The following is a 22426-nucleotide window of genomic DNA, read 5'->3' on the forward strand; positions in this document are numbered from 1 at the left end:
ATCTATTATTCAGTAAAGATTTATTAGGCACCTACTATGTTCAAGACTCAGTGATGAAGTTTTTGTAGTGACTAAGACAGACCTTGTCTCTGCCCTCTTAGAATGTATAGGCCAGTTCCATGAAGAATGTCAGTGCTCTTTCAGAGCATATAATCCTGGGTCCTTAGAGGGAAAAGTATGATGAGTAAAGGTTTTCTTGAAGAAATAACATTGGAATTCAGCTGTGAAGAATAAGCAGGGATGACTGAGAAAAAGAGATGAGGGTAGGAGAGAGGAACAAATTTTATAGGAAGAGGGAATACTTCATTGTACAGTGAAAAAGGCAATAGTAGAGTAGATGAACTTCAAAGGACTAAAGGGCAGAGAGGAAAGACAGAAGGAGGTAAGCAGCAGGAGAGAAGTCTGGCAAATAGCTAGAAACTCAATCATTTGGGGCCTCCAAGGCCATGTGAAGGATATAGGTCATCCTAAAATCAATGGGAAGCCACTCATATGTTCATTAATTTATTCAACAAAGATTTAGTGGATGTTTACTATGTGCCAGGCACTGTTTTAGTTGAATAGACTAAGTTTCTGTGCTGGTGGCAGTCACTTTCTGGTAATGGTGAGAAAAACACTTAAATAAATAAATGACATGTTAAATGGTGATAAGAACTACCTGAAAAAGTAAAGCACGGTAAAAGGGGTCAAAGGTGTGGGAAGGATCTAAAGCCCAGGTCAGGGATAAGGCCTGAAGAAGGGGAGCATGTGAGCCATATAGCTATCTGGGAAAAGGAAGCTCTAGGCAGAGGTGCTAAGGTGACAACCTACCAGGCTATGTTTGAGAACAACCAGGCGAACTGTATGGTTGCAGCAGAGTGAACAGGGAAAGACTAATAGGAGATGAAGTCAGAGAGTTAAGAGGGCACCAATACTGCAGAGTCCAACAGATCTTTGGTTTTTACTCTGAGAGAGATGGGACATTTTCGGCAGAGGAGTTCCTTACAAGTATTGCTATAGTTGCTAAATGGACAATGGGGACAAGTCAGAAATAGGGAGGCCAATTAGAAGACTACTGCAGTATTCCAAGCATGAGATAATGGTGGCTTGGACCTGGGTGGTAGCAATGGAGGTGGCATGAAGTAACAATCAGAGAATGAATCTAACAAACACAATTAGCAAGATCTTCCTGATGGACTGAATGAAGAGAAGAAAAATCAGGCTGGTATTACATAAGAGTTTTTGGTTTAAGTAATTGAAAGGGCAAGTTGCTAACAACTGAGATGGGGCTCTCTGCTGGAGGATGAGGAGAAATGTCTAGGGTAAAGCTGTCCAAGCAAAAATGTTAAGCAAGCAACTGAAAATACAAGTCTTGAGGTTGAGAGAGAAGTATAAACTGGAAATATAAGCTGCAGTAAGACAGAGATGGCATAAATAGGGAGTAAAAGTACAGAGAGGGTCAAGGACTACTAGATCCAGGCACACTGCAACATTAAGTCAGGTTAGGGAGAAGAGGAGAACTATGAAAGGAAACCAGAAGGAAGACCTGTGAATCAGAAAGAAAACTAGGAGTGGGCATCTTGGAGAATGAGTAAAGAAAATAGATCAAGGAGGAGAGTATCAATCTGGTGAAATGCTGCTGATACGTTAAGCAAGATGAGGGCTGAGAACTGGCCATTGGATTCTGGAATACAGAGAACACTAGTGACTCTGACAAGAGCACTGTCAGAATGGTAAGGTCAAAGCCACTGAACAGGTTTAAACAGAGGAAGTTATAATGAGATTTATCTTAAAAAGAATAGCAAGTTGGGGTCAGGGGGAGGTTTGAGGGAAACCTCATAAAGATAAGCAACTGAAACTTAGATTAATACAGGGCTTCAGGGATGCTGATCCCGAGACATACCAGTTGGCCCAGATGCCACAGGTAGAGCAAAACTGGTTTCAAAGATAAGCCTCAAATAGAAAGTCCTGGAACAGACCATTCAAATGATAAATGTTTATGTGTGACAGAGATGCTTCAACTCCACATAACATGTTCCAGGGTAAAGAGCAGCATGAATGTATTTATTTATCTGGTTAATGATTTCCTCAAGTCTCATTACCAAGGCCAGCTGGTTACATTTAGAAATTATAACCTATTTTTGTTATAGTTTCTTTATGTGACAAATTTAACAAACTTATTAAACAGCAACTGTATATGATATCCTAAAGTAGGGATATAAAATAGATGATTCAAGATTCCTACACAAAAGAAATGCACAGCCTGATAATTAATATCACTTTATGTGATAAGATGCTAAGGAAAAAAATAACTGACATATTTAGAGATGCTCAAAAGTAATTCAGAAATACTACCATTTAAAATAAAAAGTTAAACGTACTTAATTTCATTGTTAAACTTTCTTCAGAAGCACCTAATATAACAAGAAACATAATGGGATACCTAATGTCAAATTTGCATAAATAAAGTGTGTGTTTACTTTCAAAATAGAACTACATAATGGTAACTGAGCTAGATTTAGAAATGTTAATTGAAAGCCAATTCTCTATTCAAGGCATGCCATTTAAATTTAATCATAACAACTTCAAACAGAAGGTCATTATATACAAGCAAAAACAACTATAAAGCTGTTATCAAAAATTACAAATAATTAATATTAAAAGCATTAGTACAAAAATTACACATAATCTTAAAGACTGTATAAACTGTTTCAATTGTTACAGCATTGCACATGCTACAGAAGAGTCAGATTAATTTTTAATTACAGAGTATTGTACAAGAAATACATTAGAAGAGTCTTCAGTTTCTTCCAATTAAAATGATCATCTTCCCATTTAAAAAGCAATTATAACACATTGAAAAATATTTTTCTAAAAAAAATTCTTAGATAAAAGTTGGAAAAGGGAGCTTGTCTTTAGGCACTGAGCGTTTGGTAGAGGAGACATATTTTTCAGAGCAAACTGAAAAATGTTACTAGAAGTGATTTGACTTTGCTAATATCATGATCATGTTCAAAGATGCTGAGGGCATCACATGGAAGTAGAGACCAACAATAAGAAAAAAACGAGAACACTGGCTTAGGTTAAGTCATGTTCCTATAAATCAAATGTATTTATCTCACAGGTCAATATCCTTTAAAAAGATGGAACATGTTTCCTGTAAGAAGAATAATCTACAATTAAAAAATGTTTCCCTGGATCATCTTAGTTCATCTCATTACATGCATGAATTTTTGTGAAAATAAAAAACAACAAATCTGTTATTTTTAAGAAAGCAGGAGCTATGAGAAAATCATGATTTTTTAATTGTAGTAAATTAGTAAGGATTAACAATGATTATTCTTTCTGAGTTCTGTTTCTTATTTTATTTTAGAAATAAACACTGACAAACCATTTTAAAATTAATCACCACCCATCTATAACTTCTATGGCTTGGTTTATGTCTCAGAAATCTAAAACATGCATGTAGTAGCTTGAAATGGTAGATAAAACACAGATTCTATAAACAGTTAGAAAATTGAATTAAAGTGAGAAAATCAGATACTAATGTTACAGGGTGCAGCCAAGAGGGGGAACCCCAAATAGGCATTTGAAATGGGGTCCAGAACTCAAGGTGTCCAGGAGATTTTAGGATGTCTTCACCCCACCCCCAGGTGTGGGCTGGGGGAAGGGACAAATGAGGTAGGGCCTTTGAGAGCTGTTTCATATAGCAATAGCCTTGTAGCTAACCTCTGGTGTGGTCATTTAACATATCTATAGCCTTTGGTTGGTCGCTTAGATATGTTAAATAGCTGTGGCCATGCTCTGAACCAGGGGTACAGAAGTAATTACCCCACCAAGGCGTAACTGGGGGGCAGGTCCCCCGAGTTAGGGCGCCTGCGTAGGAGGTCGGAGAAGATTGGCTCCAGGACATGGGGTCACACCTGCCCAGACTCATGATGGCAGTCCAGTAAAGCTGGAAGGATATGAATTCTGGCATGTGAAGCCGAGTGTGGGAGGAGTCAGAAATGGGGCTGCAGAGGAAGGCGGGCACGGGGATTTAAAACCCAGAGGCGGCATCCCTGAGCGGGTGAACCATGTGCAGCCCTAAGAGAGAACCACGTGGCAGCCCTGAGAGGGAGAACCATGCATCCTGGATAGAGTGGGGACTCTCCCTTCCCGCAGCCCTGGGAGGGAGAACCACGCGGCCTGGACCAAGTGGGGACTCCCATGGCCCTGGGAGAGAGGACCACGTGCCTTTGCCAGAGTGGGGACCCCCACAGCTTTAGAAGGGGGAACCACCACCTGGTTTTAGCAGAGATCCCAGCGACACAGCTGAGGGTACCAACACAGCTGAGGGTGCCGGGAACCCAGGGAGGTCTCCCAGTCAAGATGGAGTACTAACTGGGAAGAACCAGAGGACTGCCTGAGCCATGGACTTCTATTTCCTTTCCTGAGATATGGTACTCTGGACTGGGCAAAGGGGGAAGGAAGGACTGTGTGTGTTTGTGGGTGTTTTTAAGGGACTTTAGGATTTTTGATAAAGACATTAGGTCACTACTTGAAGTTTGTATAGCATTAAATAAACATTTCCTTTCCTTTTCACAAATCTCTGGCATTGAGAGACGTCTTTCCTCGGGCAGTGGACATGACGGACCTGGGGGCTTTTTTTTTCAATAATAGTATATCGTCCCAGGCCCCCCTTGTTTGTTCTGTAACACTAAGAACTGTCTTCATAGTGCCTGACACACAGTAGTATTCAATAAGTGTTTTTAATCAATGAAGGAAGGAATAAGTAAATGGCAAGTGTAAAAAATAACTGGCTACTTATATTTGCTAAATCACCTAAAATCTATAAACATAGAAAAAAGTTGATAAAAATCTAATTAATCATTTTAAAAAATAATTTTTCTTAAATCACATAAGTTTACACAAAGCCTAATTTGGTGGCAGAGCCTCAAATTTTAATCCCAGTTCTGCCAATAACTGGGCTTCTGATCCTAAATTTAGGTGATCTCAGGGTTTCTTCTGCCTTAAAATGCTGACCCTAATTTCCGAAGTAAGAATTCAAATCCACTCTTGGAGCTTTTGTTAAAACAGATATTCATATTTATCCTTATTAGATATTAATATTTTTAAAGGTATATAAGTTTATATGTCACTTAATATTATATTTTACATAGTTTTTTTCTCACAAATTAATTCCCTATTTAATTTCCTGAGTTTATTTCACAACTTAGCCTTAACTACCTGATTTCTTGACAAGGAACCAACCTCAGTGTGCTCATCTATAGAAGAGCTATTGTGAGGATAAAGAGTTAAATGTGAAATGTTTAGAAAGTCACAGGCATATAGTAAGTGCTCAATAAATCCATTATTATTATAATTAATGACTATTAAATAAACCTCTAAATCTTCTTAAAAATACTGCTAGATTTCTAGTAAACAGTGAAGCAGACTATATTTTTTAAAGCACGACATAATGTTACTTTCTAAACTAAAAAAATTCCTATCATGTCATGTCAACAGGTGCCAGTGAAAGTCAAACTAATGCCTCTGTATGAGACTTAAAAATATAATGTTAAGCATCAAATGTTAACTTCCAATATTAAAAATCTTACTTACGGATCTGCTTATTCTCCTTTGGTAACTGAATTTTGTTTGTTTGGCTGCTGCCTTCCAGGACAAACACAAAACTTTTAACTTCTTTATCAAATTCCTACAGAACAAAGTGAAAACAACGGTAACTGAAGTGTATTTTATTTGGTTTCTATTAAAAAATTGGAGCTGCAAACTAATAGGAAACAAGTTCCAGATTCAAATGCCTTAAAAGTAGACTTAGGCCTTGATACTCTTACCCTGACACTTGCTGGGAACTGGCATACAGAAGCCACACTAAGCCACTTGGCAAATCTCATATCAAGGCACTCCACCTCCAAATAACAAAAAAAATTCTCCAAGTTTAGGGATTCTCAAGTTACTAATTATGAGCTTCCAGAGTTGACTTACCCTTTCTCTCCTTTAATCTGTGTATGTCTGTCTAACAGCACAGGCTGAACATCATGGCCTGTTACAGTATAATAAATCATCTAACCTATGTTGTATCCAGTCTGAAAGTTCCTTAATTTCTGGCAATGGCTCAGAACAAAATTTATCACTGCCTATTTCTTTACTAGTGCTGTAACTTGAAATTCTATATTATTTACTTAGAGCCAGTACAAATTAAAGTGTTACAATTAAGGTGACGTAAAAAACTAAGGTCACAGGAACACACAAAACAAAAGAAACCAAGATATACTTCAGAGTTTCTTAACATCAGAGTCCAATTTCCATGAGTTAAAGTAGTAATATAAAGGGTTATTTTTTTATGGACCAAATTCCTAATCTTTGAGTATAAAAACTCCCTTGTCACATTAAAATATTTTACACATCCTCCCACTCTCTAATTTTGTATATGTTAAGAAATGCACCCCAGCTGGCGTAGCTCAGTGGATTGAGCACAGGCTGCGAACCAAAGTGTTGCAGGTTCAATTCCCAGTCAGGGTACATGCCTGGGTTGCAGGCCATGACTCCGCAGCAACTGCACACTGATGTTTCTCTTTCTCTCTCTCTATCTCCCTCCCTTCCCTCTCTAAAAATAAATAAATAAAATCTTTAAAAAAAGAAAGAAATGCATTGAAACTAATGGCTGCTAAGAATTAAGTAACACTTTAATTTATTATACCCATTACAATACCATCTCTTATGTATTTGAAATAAACACACACACACAAAGTGTTTTATTTATTCCATCTACATGCAAGTTGGGCATATACTCAAAACCAATGAACAGTTTACCAAGATCTTCAACCAGTCCATAAGCACTTGCATAGCCCAGTTTTTCTTTTTCTTTCTTTTTTTTTAAATGTATTTTATTGATTATGCTATTAGAGTTGTCCCATTTTTCTCCTGTTTATTTCCCTCTACCCTGCACTCCCCCACCCACATTTCCCCCCTCAGTTCATGTCCATGGATCATACACATAAGTTCTTTGGCTTCTACATTTCCTATACTATTATTAACTTCCTCCTATTTTGTACCTACCATTTATGCTTTTTATTCCCTGTACCTTTTCTCCATTCTCCCCCTCCCCACCAATGACCCTCCATGTGTTCTCCATTTCTCTGGTTCTGCCCCTGTTCTAGTTGTTTGCATAGCTTCTGTTTTTGTTTTTTTAGGTTCAGTCGTTGATAGTTGTGAGTTTGTTGTCATTTCACTGTTCCTAGTTTTGATCTTTTTTTTCTTAGATAAGTCCCTTTAACATTTCATATAATAATGTCTTGGTGATGATGAACTCCCTTAATTTGACCTTACCTGAGAAGCACTTTATCTGCCCTTCCATTCTAAATGATAGCTTTGCTTGATAGCATATTCTTGGATGTAGGCCTTTGCCTTTCATGACTTCAAATAACTTCTTTCCAGCCCCTTCTTGCCTGTAAGATTTCTTTTGAAAAATCAGCTGACAGTCTGATGGGAACTTCTTTGTAGGTAACTGTCTCCTTTTCTCTTGCTGCTTTTAAGATTCTCTCCTCATCTTTAATCTTGGCTAATGTAATTATGATGTACCTTGGTGTGTGCTTCCTTGGGTGCAGCTTCTTTGGTACTGTCTGGGCTTCCTGGACTTTCTGGAAGTCTATTTTCTTTGCCAGATTGGAGAAGTTCTCCTTCATTATGTTTTCAAATAAGTTTTTCATTTCTGTTCTTCCTCTTCTCCTTCTGGCACCCCTATGACTCGGTTGTTGGAATGTTTAAAGATGTCCTGAAGGTTCCTAAGCCTCTCCTCACTTTTTTGATTCCTGTTTCTTCATTCTGTTCTGGTTGAATGTTTCTTTCTTCCTTGTGGTCCAAACTGTTGATTTGAGTCCTGGTTTCACTTTCATTTCACTTTGTATAGCCTTCACTTTTCCTCCATTTTGCGACCATACAGAACCATTTCTGTGAGCATCCAGATTACCAGTGTTTTGAACTATGCATCTGATATGCTGGCCATCTCTTCATTGCTTCGTTCTACTTTTGGATCTTTGATCTGTTCATTAGGGACCCTGCCCAGTTTTTCAAACCCCATCTCTTACCTTGCACTCTCTCCTTTGCATCCTAGCCTTAAAAATTCTAAGCTCTCTGCTAACACAAGGACTTTGTACACCCTTTTCCCTTTCCCTGAAATGCTTTGCTCTCCACCAGCCCTGCACAGTGTCTAGTTAGCTCTTAAGAGATCAAATGTCATTCCCTTGGAAAGTGTTTCCTAATTTCCTTGCTGTATACCCTCATAGCATCATCAACTTTCATTCATAGTAAAAGCTGTATAACTGTGAGCAAATTGCTTACCCTCTCCATGCCTTAGTTTTATGGTCTATAAAAGGGGCATAAAGGTACCTACCTTTGTACAGATTACCAGGCTATTGTACAGATTACCTAGCATACGTAACATTCTTGATGCTGTGCTTGGCAAGCAGAAACCATTCAATTAGTAGTAGTTTTAGTTATGCATAGAACAGAGTCCCTAAAAAGGCATTTTTCTCTTGAGTGCTCAGCAGAGAATAGAAAGAGAAGATAGGGATGGACATAGGTTTTTAGATCTGGTAGCAGAAAACTGAGGTAGTTTCTGCCTGCTGGCATTGGTTTTCCCCATGAAATGGGGGGTGAGGTCTTCTGGTTAATGAGTGAAGAATACCGGTCTGGGTATGGATTGGGGATGAGGGTAGGGAGTTGGTAGTTGAAAATCTGAAGATAATTGAGAAAGAATTATTTTAGAGACCTTTCTGGGCTGTTTGGGTTGAATTTATAGCATCATCAATCTGAAAGGCTATAGACATTTTCTCCAAAGGTACTGAGAAGCCCAGGTGCAGAGAGATGACTCAGGATTCAGAAAGGGTTGGTGTTTGTGAGGCAGGGATGATGAAAGGACAAGGAGCAAGGGCATTCAAGGTCTTGACCAGGCAGCGACTAAAATCACAGACTCTGGATTCTGGGCTGGAGAGAAAAGGACATGAGGACAGAGAAAATACATAAATAAAACCAAACGCAGGAAAAAGTAAAATGGCCAATGGCCTAAGCATCTGAATTATAGGTTGAAGAACAAATGTAGTGAGAGTAACTGGGCAAGCAACTCAAGAATTGAAGATTGGGGTCAAAGAGGGATGTCTTGATGTCTCACTTAGTAATTTCAGAGGCCCTGCAGTTTGTGGTGATAAGGTACAGGGTGTGATAGTGGGAATGGGTGCTAAAGTGACAGTGGGAATGAGTGGAAGAAGTCATTAGAAATGAAGAAATAAAGAAACTAAGAAGTTAAGGGTTTGGAGAGATTTTCCTCACAGATACTGAGATCACCTAAAACAAAAGCAGGACTTGGTGTACAGAGAAGGGCTGTGAGTTGGGTGCCTAAGTCTTAAACAACCGAGGAGTGCTGCCTGGGAGAACTGCAGCCGACAATGTCATGAAAGGATTCTTGAGTGAATGAACAGGAAAAAGAGTGTGAAAACTGATCAAACCTTTTGTTATAACCATCACTCATTTCTTCCTAGGTTTTAGGTGGCTCTAATTCCTCACACTTACTTTCCAAATCACAGATGGACTGCCAAGAATCTTCCATTTTGCTCCAGGATTTTTCCCCTGAGCACTAAAGATTTCAACAAATGCACCCCCCTGGAAAACAAAAATGAAATATTTAAATTAAAGTGGAAGACAGTGTTAAGGAGAAGATACAACCCACCACATAGTCTACAACCATTGTTCAGGCTTCTGTCAGGTAAGTAAATCTGGGAGAAAACACAATCCCTGTTATTATTCCTACCTTATACCTTGATTGTAACTAGCCATAGCAGATCTGATTTGATTCACCCTGGATTAATGGTTTAAGTAATTTCTTTTAAAGCATGATAAACATTAATAAATTGTGCCATACAAACCTGCACTCTCTTAGAGTGAAGGTCATTTATTTGACATGTATAGATCATGCTTACAAAACATCCTGTTCATCCCAGACTAATAAATTATGATAATAATCTTTGTTTCAAGATTTTTAGTCATACTGGCCTGAGTTCCAATATCAGCTTTGCTATTTATTAACTACCTGACCTAGAAGTTACTTAACCTCTTGATTCTTCACTTGTAAAATAGTAAAGATAAACCATCAAGCACAATACCTTACACATAGCAAAAGCTCAATAGTACCAGCAATAATTATTCAATAAAAGGCAAATTAATACTGTATTTTGCCATGTATAATGCACTCCCATGTTTTCGGCTGAAACTTCCAGGTAAAAAAATGTTTTGTTTTAATTTAATTTAATTATTTGTTTATATTTAGATTTTTTTGTATAATAAAGGAATTTTAGCATTTATTTTTTAACATATTATGGTACAAGAACTTTTATGTAACAAATAATTACAAAACACAGGAACAGATACAAGGTATTTCAGATACTACCCATGTAGAATGTACATCCTTATTTTTCCCTCAAAAATTTGCACACTTTGCACACTTTTGGGCAGAAAAGTGTGCATTATACACAGCAAAATATGGTAGTTTAGTCTGGTCAACAAAAAAGTTTGGGAGTAAATGAAGAATGACTTTTATTTTCAGCTTTCCTAAGAATTTTTTTAGACAGGAAGGAGCAAGAATAGGTTTATAGTTGTTCATATGGAAATAAAGTAATTATTAAACAATGATACAAGAATAAATTCTGTGTTTCACATACTGACAAATGTAAACCTACTTTTGCAACACCCTGTATATATTTAATTTGAAAATCTATAAAATCTGTATAAGAAAAATAGAGAATCTTATTTATAGATATGCTACATGGTCTCTACTATAAACCTGAGAAGACCATGGAGAGAAATGCTTATGCAAAAACACTGAACACATTACTAAATTTCTATCACCTTTCATGGTAAAGGAGAGAAATTAAACAAGATGATTATCTTTCAGGAAGAATTTATTGCAAGAAATTGAAAATCTGAAATAATGATTAAATATGGTTTCCTTTTATGGCCTGTTTGAGTTATAAGCAGCACATGAGCAAATCTGTCTGATTTTTGTAAAGAATGTCCAGCTTTTAATTTTTCTCAATAACATAAAGCTATTTTTGCTTCTGAGTTTTAAGAAATAATCACTTAAGACATTTAATTTCTTCTTCCTTAGGCACTATATATGCAAACTGTGTGTGGAAAGAATCACTATAGTTCCTGGGTTCAGGTCATATTTCACTATGAATTTTAAATTTAAGGCAGTTTTTATTTTGTTGCTTTTTTAAAAGAAAAATCCTTATACCTGGTGAGATAGAAAACTGCCACTCCTCATTTCTTTTCCTCCTGTTTTCTAAGTTTCCCACAGTAGGAGTATGCTTTTCTATACAACAATATATTTTACCTACATGAAGTGAGAAAAACTCTCTAAAATTGTTCTAACAATTGGAATGGAAGAAAGAGAACTTCAAAATACCATCAGGACACTCATGAGAAGGCAGGTAGTGTTTGATGAAAAGGGAGAAGGGACAAAGTATTGTAGACCAGTGGAGGACTGTCTACAGTCCTGGCACAGGGACAAAGTTGTTCATTCTAACAGTAGGGCTAGGATGAAAAACATTGTAAACTGAGAGTGTAACCTCAGGCAGAGGTAGGGTGGGGAGGGCAGGAGACTAGGACAAAGGAAAAGCAGGAAGGGGATGCCAGTGAAGTAAGGAAAGCAGGTCAGGCATTGAGACACTCTAGGATACTCAGAAAGGTGACTAAGGAAGACACAGAATCAGTTTCTTCCCTTATCTTTGGACTACCTAAATTAGCATGAACTGGAGACTAATAGCCTCAAAGGTAAATTAACTAGCCCCACCTACAGGGACTTTGATTCACTAGATCTGGGATGAGAATCAAGAAATCTGCATTTTGACAGGTATCCTAAGTGATCCTAATATACCCCAGTGTTTTGAGAATCATTGACCCCCAGGTTTGGAGAAAATAGCATATAGCTCAAGTGCGTGTTTCTTTTCTAGGTTTAACCCATTCAATGCGCTCACTCATTCACTCTTTTCTAAATAGCTTCTGATACACCGGTGTGCATCAATAGTGAGTACCCAAGGCGCGTGTTAAAACTCAAGCCCTGTTCTCGAGATTCTGATTTAGGAGTCTGGTTGGGGTTTAAGATCTGCATTTTAATTAGAATTTCAGGCACTCCATATACCTTGAGAAGCACTGAGCCGGAGACTGAACAAAGTAAAATCATAAGCCCAGACGTTAGTTGCTTTTTTTTTTCTTTTTGAATGAAAAACACTCATCCATCAAGTTCTTAAGCCGAAAAAAGATACTATGGCAGGTTGGGGGAAGCTTTGTCCTCACCCCGAGCAGTAGCTACCTCACACAAGCCGAGAAAGCTATACAGACAGGTTGGAGACCGTTTTGGGTTACCTGGTACTCATTTTTGAACATTCCCGCAGGGGAGCCAGGGCTTGGGGGGCACGGAGTTCTGGGCTTCCAGCGAGTAACGTGACCCAGACGGCTGGAAAACGGCGGGCGGGAACCCCACAGCCCCCAACCGCTTCGTGGTTGGCCCTGACTCGCTCAGGCTCTTCTCAGCCTCGGGTCAGCTCCACCTCGGTCCCCCGAAACGCACCATCGCTGTCACCGCCGCCGGAGTGCCGGGGTGAGCGAGGGCGCAGCTGCCAGGGCGGACCCTGGCGAGGGATTGTGTGCGTAACCTACGTGACGGGGCGCCCAGCCACGGAGCTACAGACAACCGCTCGCGCGCCCGGGGAAAAAAAGGCGCGCTGCTACTGGCGCTCTGCGGGGCCGGCCGCTCAACCCGTTCAGAGTAGGAGAGTGGGGGGTGGGCTGAGCGCGCCTACACTCGGGCCGCGCCCATTGGTTTTCACTGGACGTCCGCGCAGCGCGCTGTTTGGATTTCTGGCCAGCAGGCCAAGGAAGCTACGCAGTGACGAGAGCGTTACCCAGGCAACTGAGGGAGTCCCAGAGAGAGGATGGACGCAGTCTGTGACGTGCGCTATCTTTAGGTCGTGACTGGTGTCGGCAGAAAAAGCTCAAACTTAGCCTGGTTTAAGAGCTGCCACGGTTGCTGGATTCTTCTCTAAATCTGGCATATCCGCTTCCTCTGTCTTGGTTGTAAACACTGATCACTGGTAGGTTACTGAAGGAAAGTGATAGAATCGTGAAATCCTTATGTGGCCTTTGGTTTGAAGGTTCCCAAACTTGGATTTGTTGAGGCAATAATAGGATTTGCCAGCCCCTTCCATTGTTTCAGAAGGCCCAAGTAAGTGGGAGTATTTATTCAAGATCAGTGCACATGTTAAAAAGCCAAGGTTTGTTCCCCCCCCCCCCTCTCAAAATAATTACATTATGAGCCAGGCTTTGTAAGTTTAACTCTTCAGTTACTTTATGTAGTTCCATGTCAGAACTACTTTTACAGGGTAGATATTATTGTCTGTTTTTGACTAAAGAACTGTGGCTCAGAGAGGTGAAATAGCTTGCTCAAGAAGCAATGGAGCTGGTTTGGAGCTCCTTTCTGATGCTGTCCTTAAGGTTGAGCTAGGTCAGTGGCATAGGGTTATTAATCAGGTATTGAAACCCGGACAGCCAGTGCCAGCGTTCGTGCTGCTCTGTCTCTACCAGAACAAATAAGCAGAGCCAGATCCCATCTTTATGGGCACTTTATTCAGATGGCCTGCCATCAGAGAAGATGGCAGGTTATGTACCCTAACAGACCCTCTTGCATTTCCTTTCAAACCAGCCTTTTTATGAGGAAAAAGTATAGGTAAGGGATTTGGAATCCAGGAAAGAGGTTAATAAGATAAAAGCTGAAGTCTGTCAATTTACCTAACATCCTTTCATCCGAGGACTGGTGATTTTCTATCTGGGTCCTGTGTCTGGGGTGATTTTCTTTATCTGTGTCCCAGGCAGCTGAATGTCTCCCCCTGGAACACAATGGCTCAGATTCCAGTTTGCTGCTTGCAGTCTCCCTGGGGCACAAAGGTGGACTTGCTTGTGGTCTCCTGGAGTCAGGGTGTATGTATTTCACTTCCCGAAACAATAGCTTTTTACTGCATTAACTACTAAGCTAGTTAACTATTACCTAAAACTAAAATTTCCCAACTCTTGAGTTTCCTTATCAGTACCACTCATGGAGTCCTTATAGGCCACATAGTTCACAGGTTCACAATCCTGTGAGGGAAGGGTTAGTTGAGAATATTGAGGAATATTCTCAATTGATTAGGGTTGATAAGGAATTTGCTTAAGGATGCAATGTCGACTTTTGGTTATGACTTACTCTGATACTCTAATTCACTCAAAAGTCTCAAATATTCGTTTTTCCTACAATATGCCAAGCACTGTGGGTCATGTACAGGGTATGAGAATTAATGCTACCTGGACTTGCTCCATAGCAGGACTAAGAATGTCAGATAAGGAACAAACTTACTCCAACACTTTCCTGAATACTAGATGTGTACAAGATAGAGGTGGGACTATCACATAGCTGTGAATTGCAGCATAATAACTAGCATCCAGACTTCCTGAAGAAGTGCAAAGCTAGTTAAACAAGTGCAAAGCTAGTTAAACAAGTTTTGGCAAGGCTCTTTGCTGGGGGTTTTGTGAATTATGGTCAATAGAAGAGGTCTCTTCTTATAAGATGTTATCTAATGGATGTATATTTATGTATTCATTTATTTAAGAGATAATTCTGAGGAATGCAATATATTCTAGACACTATGCTAAGAGCTAGGTAATAGGGAAGACCCCCATCTTTTTGGAGCTTACATATTAGTGGGGTGAGACATATAGATAAGTGAACAAACAAGTAGTTACAATTCGTGATGAATTCCATGAATCCAGTGACAGGAAATAACATTGGAAGGGTATATTAGTTTCCTCTTACTGTTGTACTACAGTAAATTTACCACAGTAAATTACTAAAAGGTGGGTTGCTTGAAACAACAGAAATACTCTCACAGTTTTAGAAACCGGAAGTCCAAAATCAAGGGTCAGCAGGGTGGCATTCCTTTTGGAGGTTCTAGAGGTGAATATGCTCTTTGCCTTTTCCAGCTTTTGGTGACTGTTGCTCTTTGACTTGTGGTTGCATCTTTCCAGTTTCTGCCTCCATGGCCACACTGCCTCTTTGTTTGTGTGTCTTCTCCTCTGTGTGTCTTTTATAAGGTTAGTTGTGATGGTATTTTAGGATTCACTTGGATAATTTAAGGTCATCTTCTTATTGCAATGTTCTTCACTTAGTCACATCTGCAAGGACACTTTTTTTTTTCCAAATGTGGAAACATTCACATGTTCTAGGGGGTAGATTTCTCTTTTTTGTGCAGGGGGAGGGTGTGGTATTTTTTTTTTTTTTTTTTTGCTTAACACAAAGGCTGACTTGCAGTATAATACAAAGCAGCATTTGATAAATGCTATGAGAGAGGCAAACAATACAATGAGAGTACAAGAGGAGTCTAGGAGACATCTTAAGGTTTTTAACAATCTCCTTGAGTCTCAGAAAAGGGTATTTTGACACCATTGCTGAAGAGAAACCTACAACTTTATCCTATGTTATTGTTTACCTTTACCATTATCTGAATTTCACTTGTTTGCTTGTTTATTATCTGCCTTCAGCTATTAAAAGGTAAATTCTGAGGATAAGGACTTTTTCTGTGTTCACCTTTATATCTCATCCCCTAGTCTGTGACACATAGTAGGTATTTTATAAACACGTATTTGTTGATTGAATTAAAGGCACCTTGTCCTTTCAACATCCAAAACAAAACTCCAAACCAGGTCCTTTTTCATTCTTCCTAGTCTTACTAATACCACAGTGTCTACCTCTTTCTCACTCCCAATGGTGGGCAGCTTCTAAAATGGCTTCCAGTTATCTCCACCGTCTGGTATGCCTGCGCTTTATGTGTGTTAATTTCCTCCTATATGTGGAGTGGACCTAGGGACTCATTTCTAAGGAACACAAAATGGCAAAAGGACTGGGATGTCATTTCTAAGGCTGATTTTCTTCTTGCTTGCCTTCTTTCACTCCCTTGCTCTGATTTCCCTGCCCTTCTCTTTCCTCACTCTGAAGGAAGTGAGTTCTAAGTAGCTCCCTGGAGAGGTTTATCTAGCAAGGTATTTCTGACCAACATACAGTGAGAACTTAAGGCCTGTTAATAGCCACGGTAGTGGTCTTGGAAGTGAATCCTTTCCTACTCTAGCTTTGAAGTGTGTACATTCCTGGAAACACCTTGACTACAACTTTATGATTAGGCCTGAATCAGAGGCACTCAGCTAAATCATACCCTGATTCCTAACCCACAAAAATTATATTTATTGTAAAGTGCTACATTTTAAGGTAATTTTTTAACACAGCAATAGATAACTAATACATTTCCTAAACCCAATCTGTTACCCAAACAAGTTCATTTTATCTAAATATTTTTAAAGTTGATCTACCTTTCCTCCAGTGTAGTTTATACAGGCACATCTTAGAGATATTGTGGGTTTGGTTCCAGATCACCACAATAAAGTGATACTCACTTGTGGAGGATCTTGCTTTCAATTTGTAAAAAATGCAGTACCTGTGAAGGGCAGTAAAATAGGTATGCCTGTACCCTGATTTACCTATGATTTCTCTTCCCTGCACTAATTTAAGAGCCTCCTAATTCACACACCACTTTGGCGCTCTTTCAAGTCCATGTTCACACTGTAGTCAAAGTCAGCTTTACAGAACACAAGTCCAATCATATTAGTCCCTTGCTTCTAACCCTTTCATGACTAGAAAATCTGTCATTGTCTTTAGTTTCATTGTACATTCTTTGGCTATCTTCATGTTAGTCACGTTGAATTTTCTGTTAGTTTGCTTTCACTATAGAGCCTTTGTGCTTTTGTCCCGCATGGGGTACTTTTGCTTTCTTTCCTTGGTTAAGGCTTATTTGTCCTATAAAGTTTAGATCAAGGGTCTCTTCTCAGAGATGCATTCTCTGATCTCCCTGGCTTGATCAGATCTCCCTATTTATAGGTTTTTATAGCACCCTAATACTTAGAATTTTTGAAATAATAACTGAAATTTTATATGTGTTTGTAATATTGGCCATCTCTTTTAGACTGTAGATTTCAAGACAGCAGAGATGTCTGCTTTGTTTACCCTTGAATCCCTAATACTTGGTATCTAGTTCAACCTATACCTGGTATAACAAAATAGTGACTGTTTGAACAAGTGAATGAGTGACTGAGGAGATGAAGAATGAACATAGTCTTAAAAGACAGGCATAGGCTTTGGTGGTGAGAAAATAGGAAAGCAACTGGAAATACATTAAGGTAAAATAGTGAATTAATAACATCAACTTATTGATAGCAAAACTAGTGACAGAATTGAAATGATTAATCACAGTATATCAGTAAGTCTAATTATTCAGGTGTTTTTATTTTTCGTCACCTGTTTAATTAAAGGATGAAAAGAAACAATATCATTTACTTCAACTCCTTATTTCCTTGTAAGAAAGTACAATAATTGTCTAAGGTGCAATCATCCAAGGGGACAATTGCATCATTCCCTAACACACTTAACTCCAAACAAGTTCAGGAGACTTATAGGTGGACTTTTTATTTTTTAAGATTTTATTTATTGAGTGGGAGGTGGGGATGGCTGGGGTAGGGGACAGTGGTAAGGGGAAAATGGGGACAACTGTACTTGAACAACAATAAAAAAATAAAAAGAAAAGATCTTTTAAATTTATTTTTAGACAGAGGGGAAGGGAGAGAGAAAGAGAGGGAGAGGAATATTAATGTGTGGTTGCCTCTTGCATGCTCCCTACTAGGGACCTGGCTCTCAACCCAACCATGTGCCCTGGACTGGGAATCAAACCAGTGACTCTCTGGTTCACAAGCCAGCACTCAATCCACTGAGTCACACCAGCCAGGGCTTATAGTTGGACTTTTATTTAAAAGTATTGTATAGGGCCTATTCAGGCAATGAGAAATTCTAAAGGCTGCTCAGCCTAGATCAAATTGTTTTGTGGATGGTGAAAACTGCCATTAACATTAACAGTGGTGGCTATAAAGCAAAATACGAATGTGCACTACTTTAACAATGTGAATTCAAAACCAGAAATAGAAAGAGATCTGATATTATTATATCAAATGCTTTTGTTTGATTTGGATGAATGCAAACTATGATCAAAGAGTTGGATTTGGCTCTAACTTCAAGAATGGCTACTAGAATTCTGTACCCCATCACCCCACCCCTAAAAAAAGGAGCCAGCCTGCCCAAACAACTTTGCTTAAGCCAAATTACTTATATACATTATAAATGGCACTAAAATAGTTTCTCTAATTGCTATAATTTTTAAAGAAGTCAGTACATGTAGTAATTACATTAAATTGCTTAACTTGACAATGTTAAGAATTAGTCACTTTACAAGCTCTAAAGTGCTTGTCTTTGTTCTACAAGAAAGTAATTTGGTGGTGTATTAATATTATTAAAGGATATTGGATGGTGTTTAAAATGGAGTAAACTAGAAACAGTTTTTAAAAGGTGGGGACTTTGTATGCCAATGCAGTTACTTAATTTAGATGACATGATTACAAATTTGCAAGAAATAGTATTTTTTTAACTAAAATTGTACAGTGTTCTCCACAATATAGTTATAATTTATATTTTAGTTGTAGATAATAATCAAATCATTTAACATAATGGGAAGAAAAATGTTTGGTGATCAAAATTTGTTTTGCTACATAATAATCTAGAAATGTTTAATAGTTGGAGGATTATTTTATTCTTTTTCCACTAGGAAAAAACTTTATAAGTGACAATAATGCCAAGTTGAATGAATAATTTAAACTGTGCCTGTTTTATAGTTTCAAGCTCATTGAGAAAAATTAGTGATATCGGAGTCATCCATTTGAATTCTGATTTGAGAATAGTAATATCCTCTTTTTTTTTTTAAAGAAGGTATGCTGTGGGAAAGGTTTTTGAGGGTGTTACCATCTGTAGATTTTTTTCTTGAATGGTGTCTTTATTTTTTCTCTTTTGTCTATGATAGTCTACAGAGACTTTTTCCTGTCTCTACTTTTAGATGACCAAATACTTAAAAATTTATGCATACAGTTGAAATTTTCAAAACCAGATATTACTTGAAGATTTTTTCAGCAAAAAATGATGTTCCAGTAGTTGAATATTTAGGTAGGAATACTTTCCCAAATATAAGTTTTATACTGCAACCACTTAAGTTTAGAAAAATGAACATATTTGTAGAATACATCTTTGAAAAGATAAAATGAATTGATATTTAATACCAATTTGTTTTTAAGTGACATAAAATGCTCTTCTTTTGTCAAAAAAAGTTAAGTTAAATCTAGGTAGCAAGTTTTTCTTACATAATTATCCCTAACCTAAAGCCAGTTAGCACTGATTTGTGATAAGAAGGATATAGAAAACTAGATATCCAGATGCAAAAGAATTAAGTTGAACCCTTACTTTATATTATACAAAAAAATTAACTCAAAATGCATCTAAGACCCAAACGTAAAACTTAACATTATAAAAGTTTTCAAAGAAAACATAGGGGAAGATCTCATGACATTGGATATGACAGTGATTTCTTGGATATAACACAAAAATAGTTAACAATAGTTAACTATTGTTAACAATTGCCTAAATAGGCAACAATAGTTAAAAAAACAACACATCAACCAGATCAAAATGTAAAACTTCTGTGCATCAAATGATACAATCAACGAAGTGAAAAAGCAACCTATGGAATGCAAAGAAATACAGGGTGAGGCAGAAGTAGGTTTATAATTGTTCATATAAAATAATACAATAATAAATAATAATACAAGAATAAACTGTTTCATGTACTCACAACTGTGAACCTACTTTTGCCTCACCCTGTATTTGCCATTCACATATCTGATAACATATATATTCAGAATATACAAAGAACTACAACTCAACAGCAGTAGCAAAAGCAATTATCCTTATTTTAAAAATGGGCAAAGGACTTGATAGACATTCCTCCAAAGGATATACAAACGTCCATCCAATAGGCACACAAAAAGTTGCTCAATATCACTAACCATTAGGGATATGCAAATTAAACTAGTACCGCATACCCATTAAGATGGCTACTATCCAAAACAAGGAAAATAACAAGTGTTGGTGAGGATGTGGAGAAATTGGAACCCTTGTGCACTGTTGGTGTCAATGTAAAATGATGCAGCAAATATGGAAAACAGTATGGCAGTTGCTCAAAAAAGTAAAATAGAATTACCATATGACCCAGCCATTCCACTTTTAGGTATATGTCCAAAAATGTTGAAAGCAGGGTTTTGAAGAGATATTTGTACATCCATGTACACTAGTTTGAAGGTGGAAGTAACCAGGTGTCCATGGGTGGATGAATGGATAAACAGAATATGGCATATATAAACAATGAGATATTATTCCTTCTTAATAAGGAAGGAAATTCTGACACATTCTACACAATAGATGAACCATGAGGACATTGTGCTAAGTGAAATAGCCTAATCTTACACACACACACACACACACATACTATGATTCTATTTATATGAGGCATTCAGAGCAGTCAAAATCATAGATTCAGAAAATAGAGTGGTGGTTGACAGGGAATAGGTTAGGGGGGAGAAATGGCAAGCTATTATTTAAGAGTATACCATGAGTTTCATTTTGCAAGATGAAGAATTTCCTCTGAAGATTGCTCAAAAATGTAAATATCTTAATAATTACTGAACCTTAAAAAGGTTTAAGATGGAAAATTTTATGTGTTTTTACTACAATTTAAAAAGAATATGGAAGGAAGGGAGGTAATTAGAAAAAAATTGTCTTAAAAGGCTCCTTAGATACAGCTTGGGGAACACTGGTAAACAGTAAGTGTGTGTGTGTGTGTGTGTGTGAGTGTGTGTGCATGTATTTTAGCTGAACTTTTTAAGGTAAGGTGTAAGCATCATGACACTTTTCTGCTCCACACTGGGTTGTCCAAAAAGTTCGTTTTTTTTTCTGTAAGATGGCTCTAGTAGCTCTTAGTTGTCTTTAACTTTATTTGAAACAACTTTGTTAGATTGTATTGTGAAAGCTGTCATATCAGTGAGCACTTAAAGAAAACATTGAAATTGGTGTATTTTTGTGTAGCCATTTTAATATTGAAGATGGAAGAAAATATATAATATTTTGGCATATTATGCTTTATTATTTCAAGAAAGGTAAAAATGTAACTAAAACACACAAAAGAGATTTGTCCAGTGTATGGAGAAGGTACTGTGACTGATCAAAAGTATCAAAAGTGGTTTGTGAAGTTTTCTGCTGGAAATTTCTCACTGGACAATGCTCCATGGTCAGTCAGGTAGACCAATTGAGGTCAACAGCAACCAAATCAAGACATTGATTGAGAACTATCAACTAATGTTATACTACACAGGAGATAGCAAACATACTCAAAATATCTAAATCAATAAAGTTATTGGTGAAAATGAAAAACTTGTCTTTTATTTTATGGAAAAAAATATTTGGACTTTTGGCCAAACCAATACATGGCATAATAGCATATATCTCCTAAGAATAAGGATAATACCCTACATATCATTATATACCATAACACTACATGTATACCACACTTCCATATGATTTTCATACTTAAGAAATTTAACACTGGACAATAATATATTCTGATATACAGCCTATATTCAGATATCTATAGTTCTCCTAAACAGTTCATTTTTTCTATAAAGAATCAATGAAGGATCATACTTCATATTTAGTTGAAATGTCATTTTAGTCTCCTTTAATTTAGAACAATTTTTAAAAAAGATATAGACATTGACATTCTGGAGAATCAGGCCAGTTGTCTAGTAGAAAACCCTTCAGTACGGAGGGTATAGTCTAATTATTTCCTCAAGACCAAACTACACATTTGCGGGGGGAACAACCACCACGTAAGTGTTGTAATGCATCCATTTTGGAGCTACATAATACAAGTTTGTCCTATTATTGTGATGTTGAGATTAATTAATTAATTAAAGTAGTGAGTAGAGTTTTCTATTAACACTATACATTTTTTTTTAATTGGGAAAGGTATACATGCTTAGTAGAGAAAACTTGAAAAATGCAAAAGGAAATAAAATCATTACAATTTCACCATACTGAAATAAATATTGTTAGTATTTTCATATATATCCTTAAGCAATCTTCTACTGATGACCATTATAGCCTATCTGATTTTTGCTGTTTAAAATTTTTGCTATTGTAAATAACCCAGTAGTGAAAGAATATCATTGCCCCCTCCAAATCTTTTCCCTATTTGAAAATTTATTTCTGTAGGGTTTCTAAAAAGTCAATCGTTTAAGTTAAAGGCATTAAGTTTTCAAAGATTGTTTCACATATCTTGATATTATATCTGTCTGAGATTGTATTGGATATATAGTATTCAAAAAGTCC

The 22426-nt window shown here is 37.4% G+C and overlaps 1 protein-coding gene across 1 annotated transcript in view; it reads right to left on the minus strand.

Moving 5' to 3' along the window:
- The window catches only part of CFAP20DC (CFAP20 domain containing), a 245334-nt gene extending 232534 nt beyond the window's left edge, over positions 1–12800 (minus strand). The window contains 3 exon segments of the mRNA XM_036030972.1: positions 5584–5677; positions 9550–9639; positions 12400–12800. Coding sequence (XP_035886865.1) covers positions 5584–5677; positions 9550–9639; positions 12400–12420 — 205 coding nt within the window. The 5' untranslated portion in view covers positions 12421–12800.
- Positions 12801–22426: the final 9626 nt, after the last annotated feature.

Source organism: Phyllostomus discolor, chromosome 7, assembly GCF_004126475.2.
Source record: "Phyllostomus discolor isolate MPI-MPIP mPhyDis1 chromosome 7, mPhyDis1.pri.v3, whole genome shotgun sequence".
NCBI classification, from domain to species: Eukaryota; Metazoa; Chordata; class Mammalia; order Chiroptera; family Phyllostomidae; genus Phyllostomus; species Phyllostomus discolor.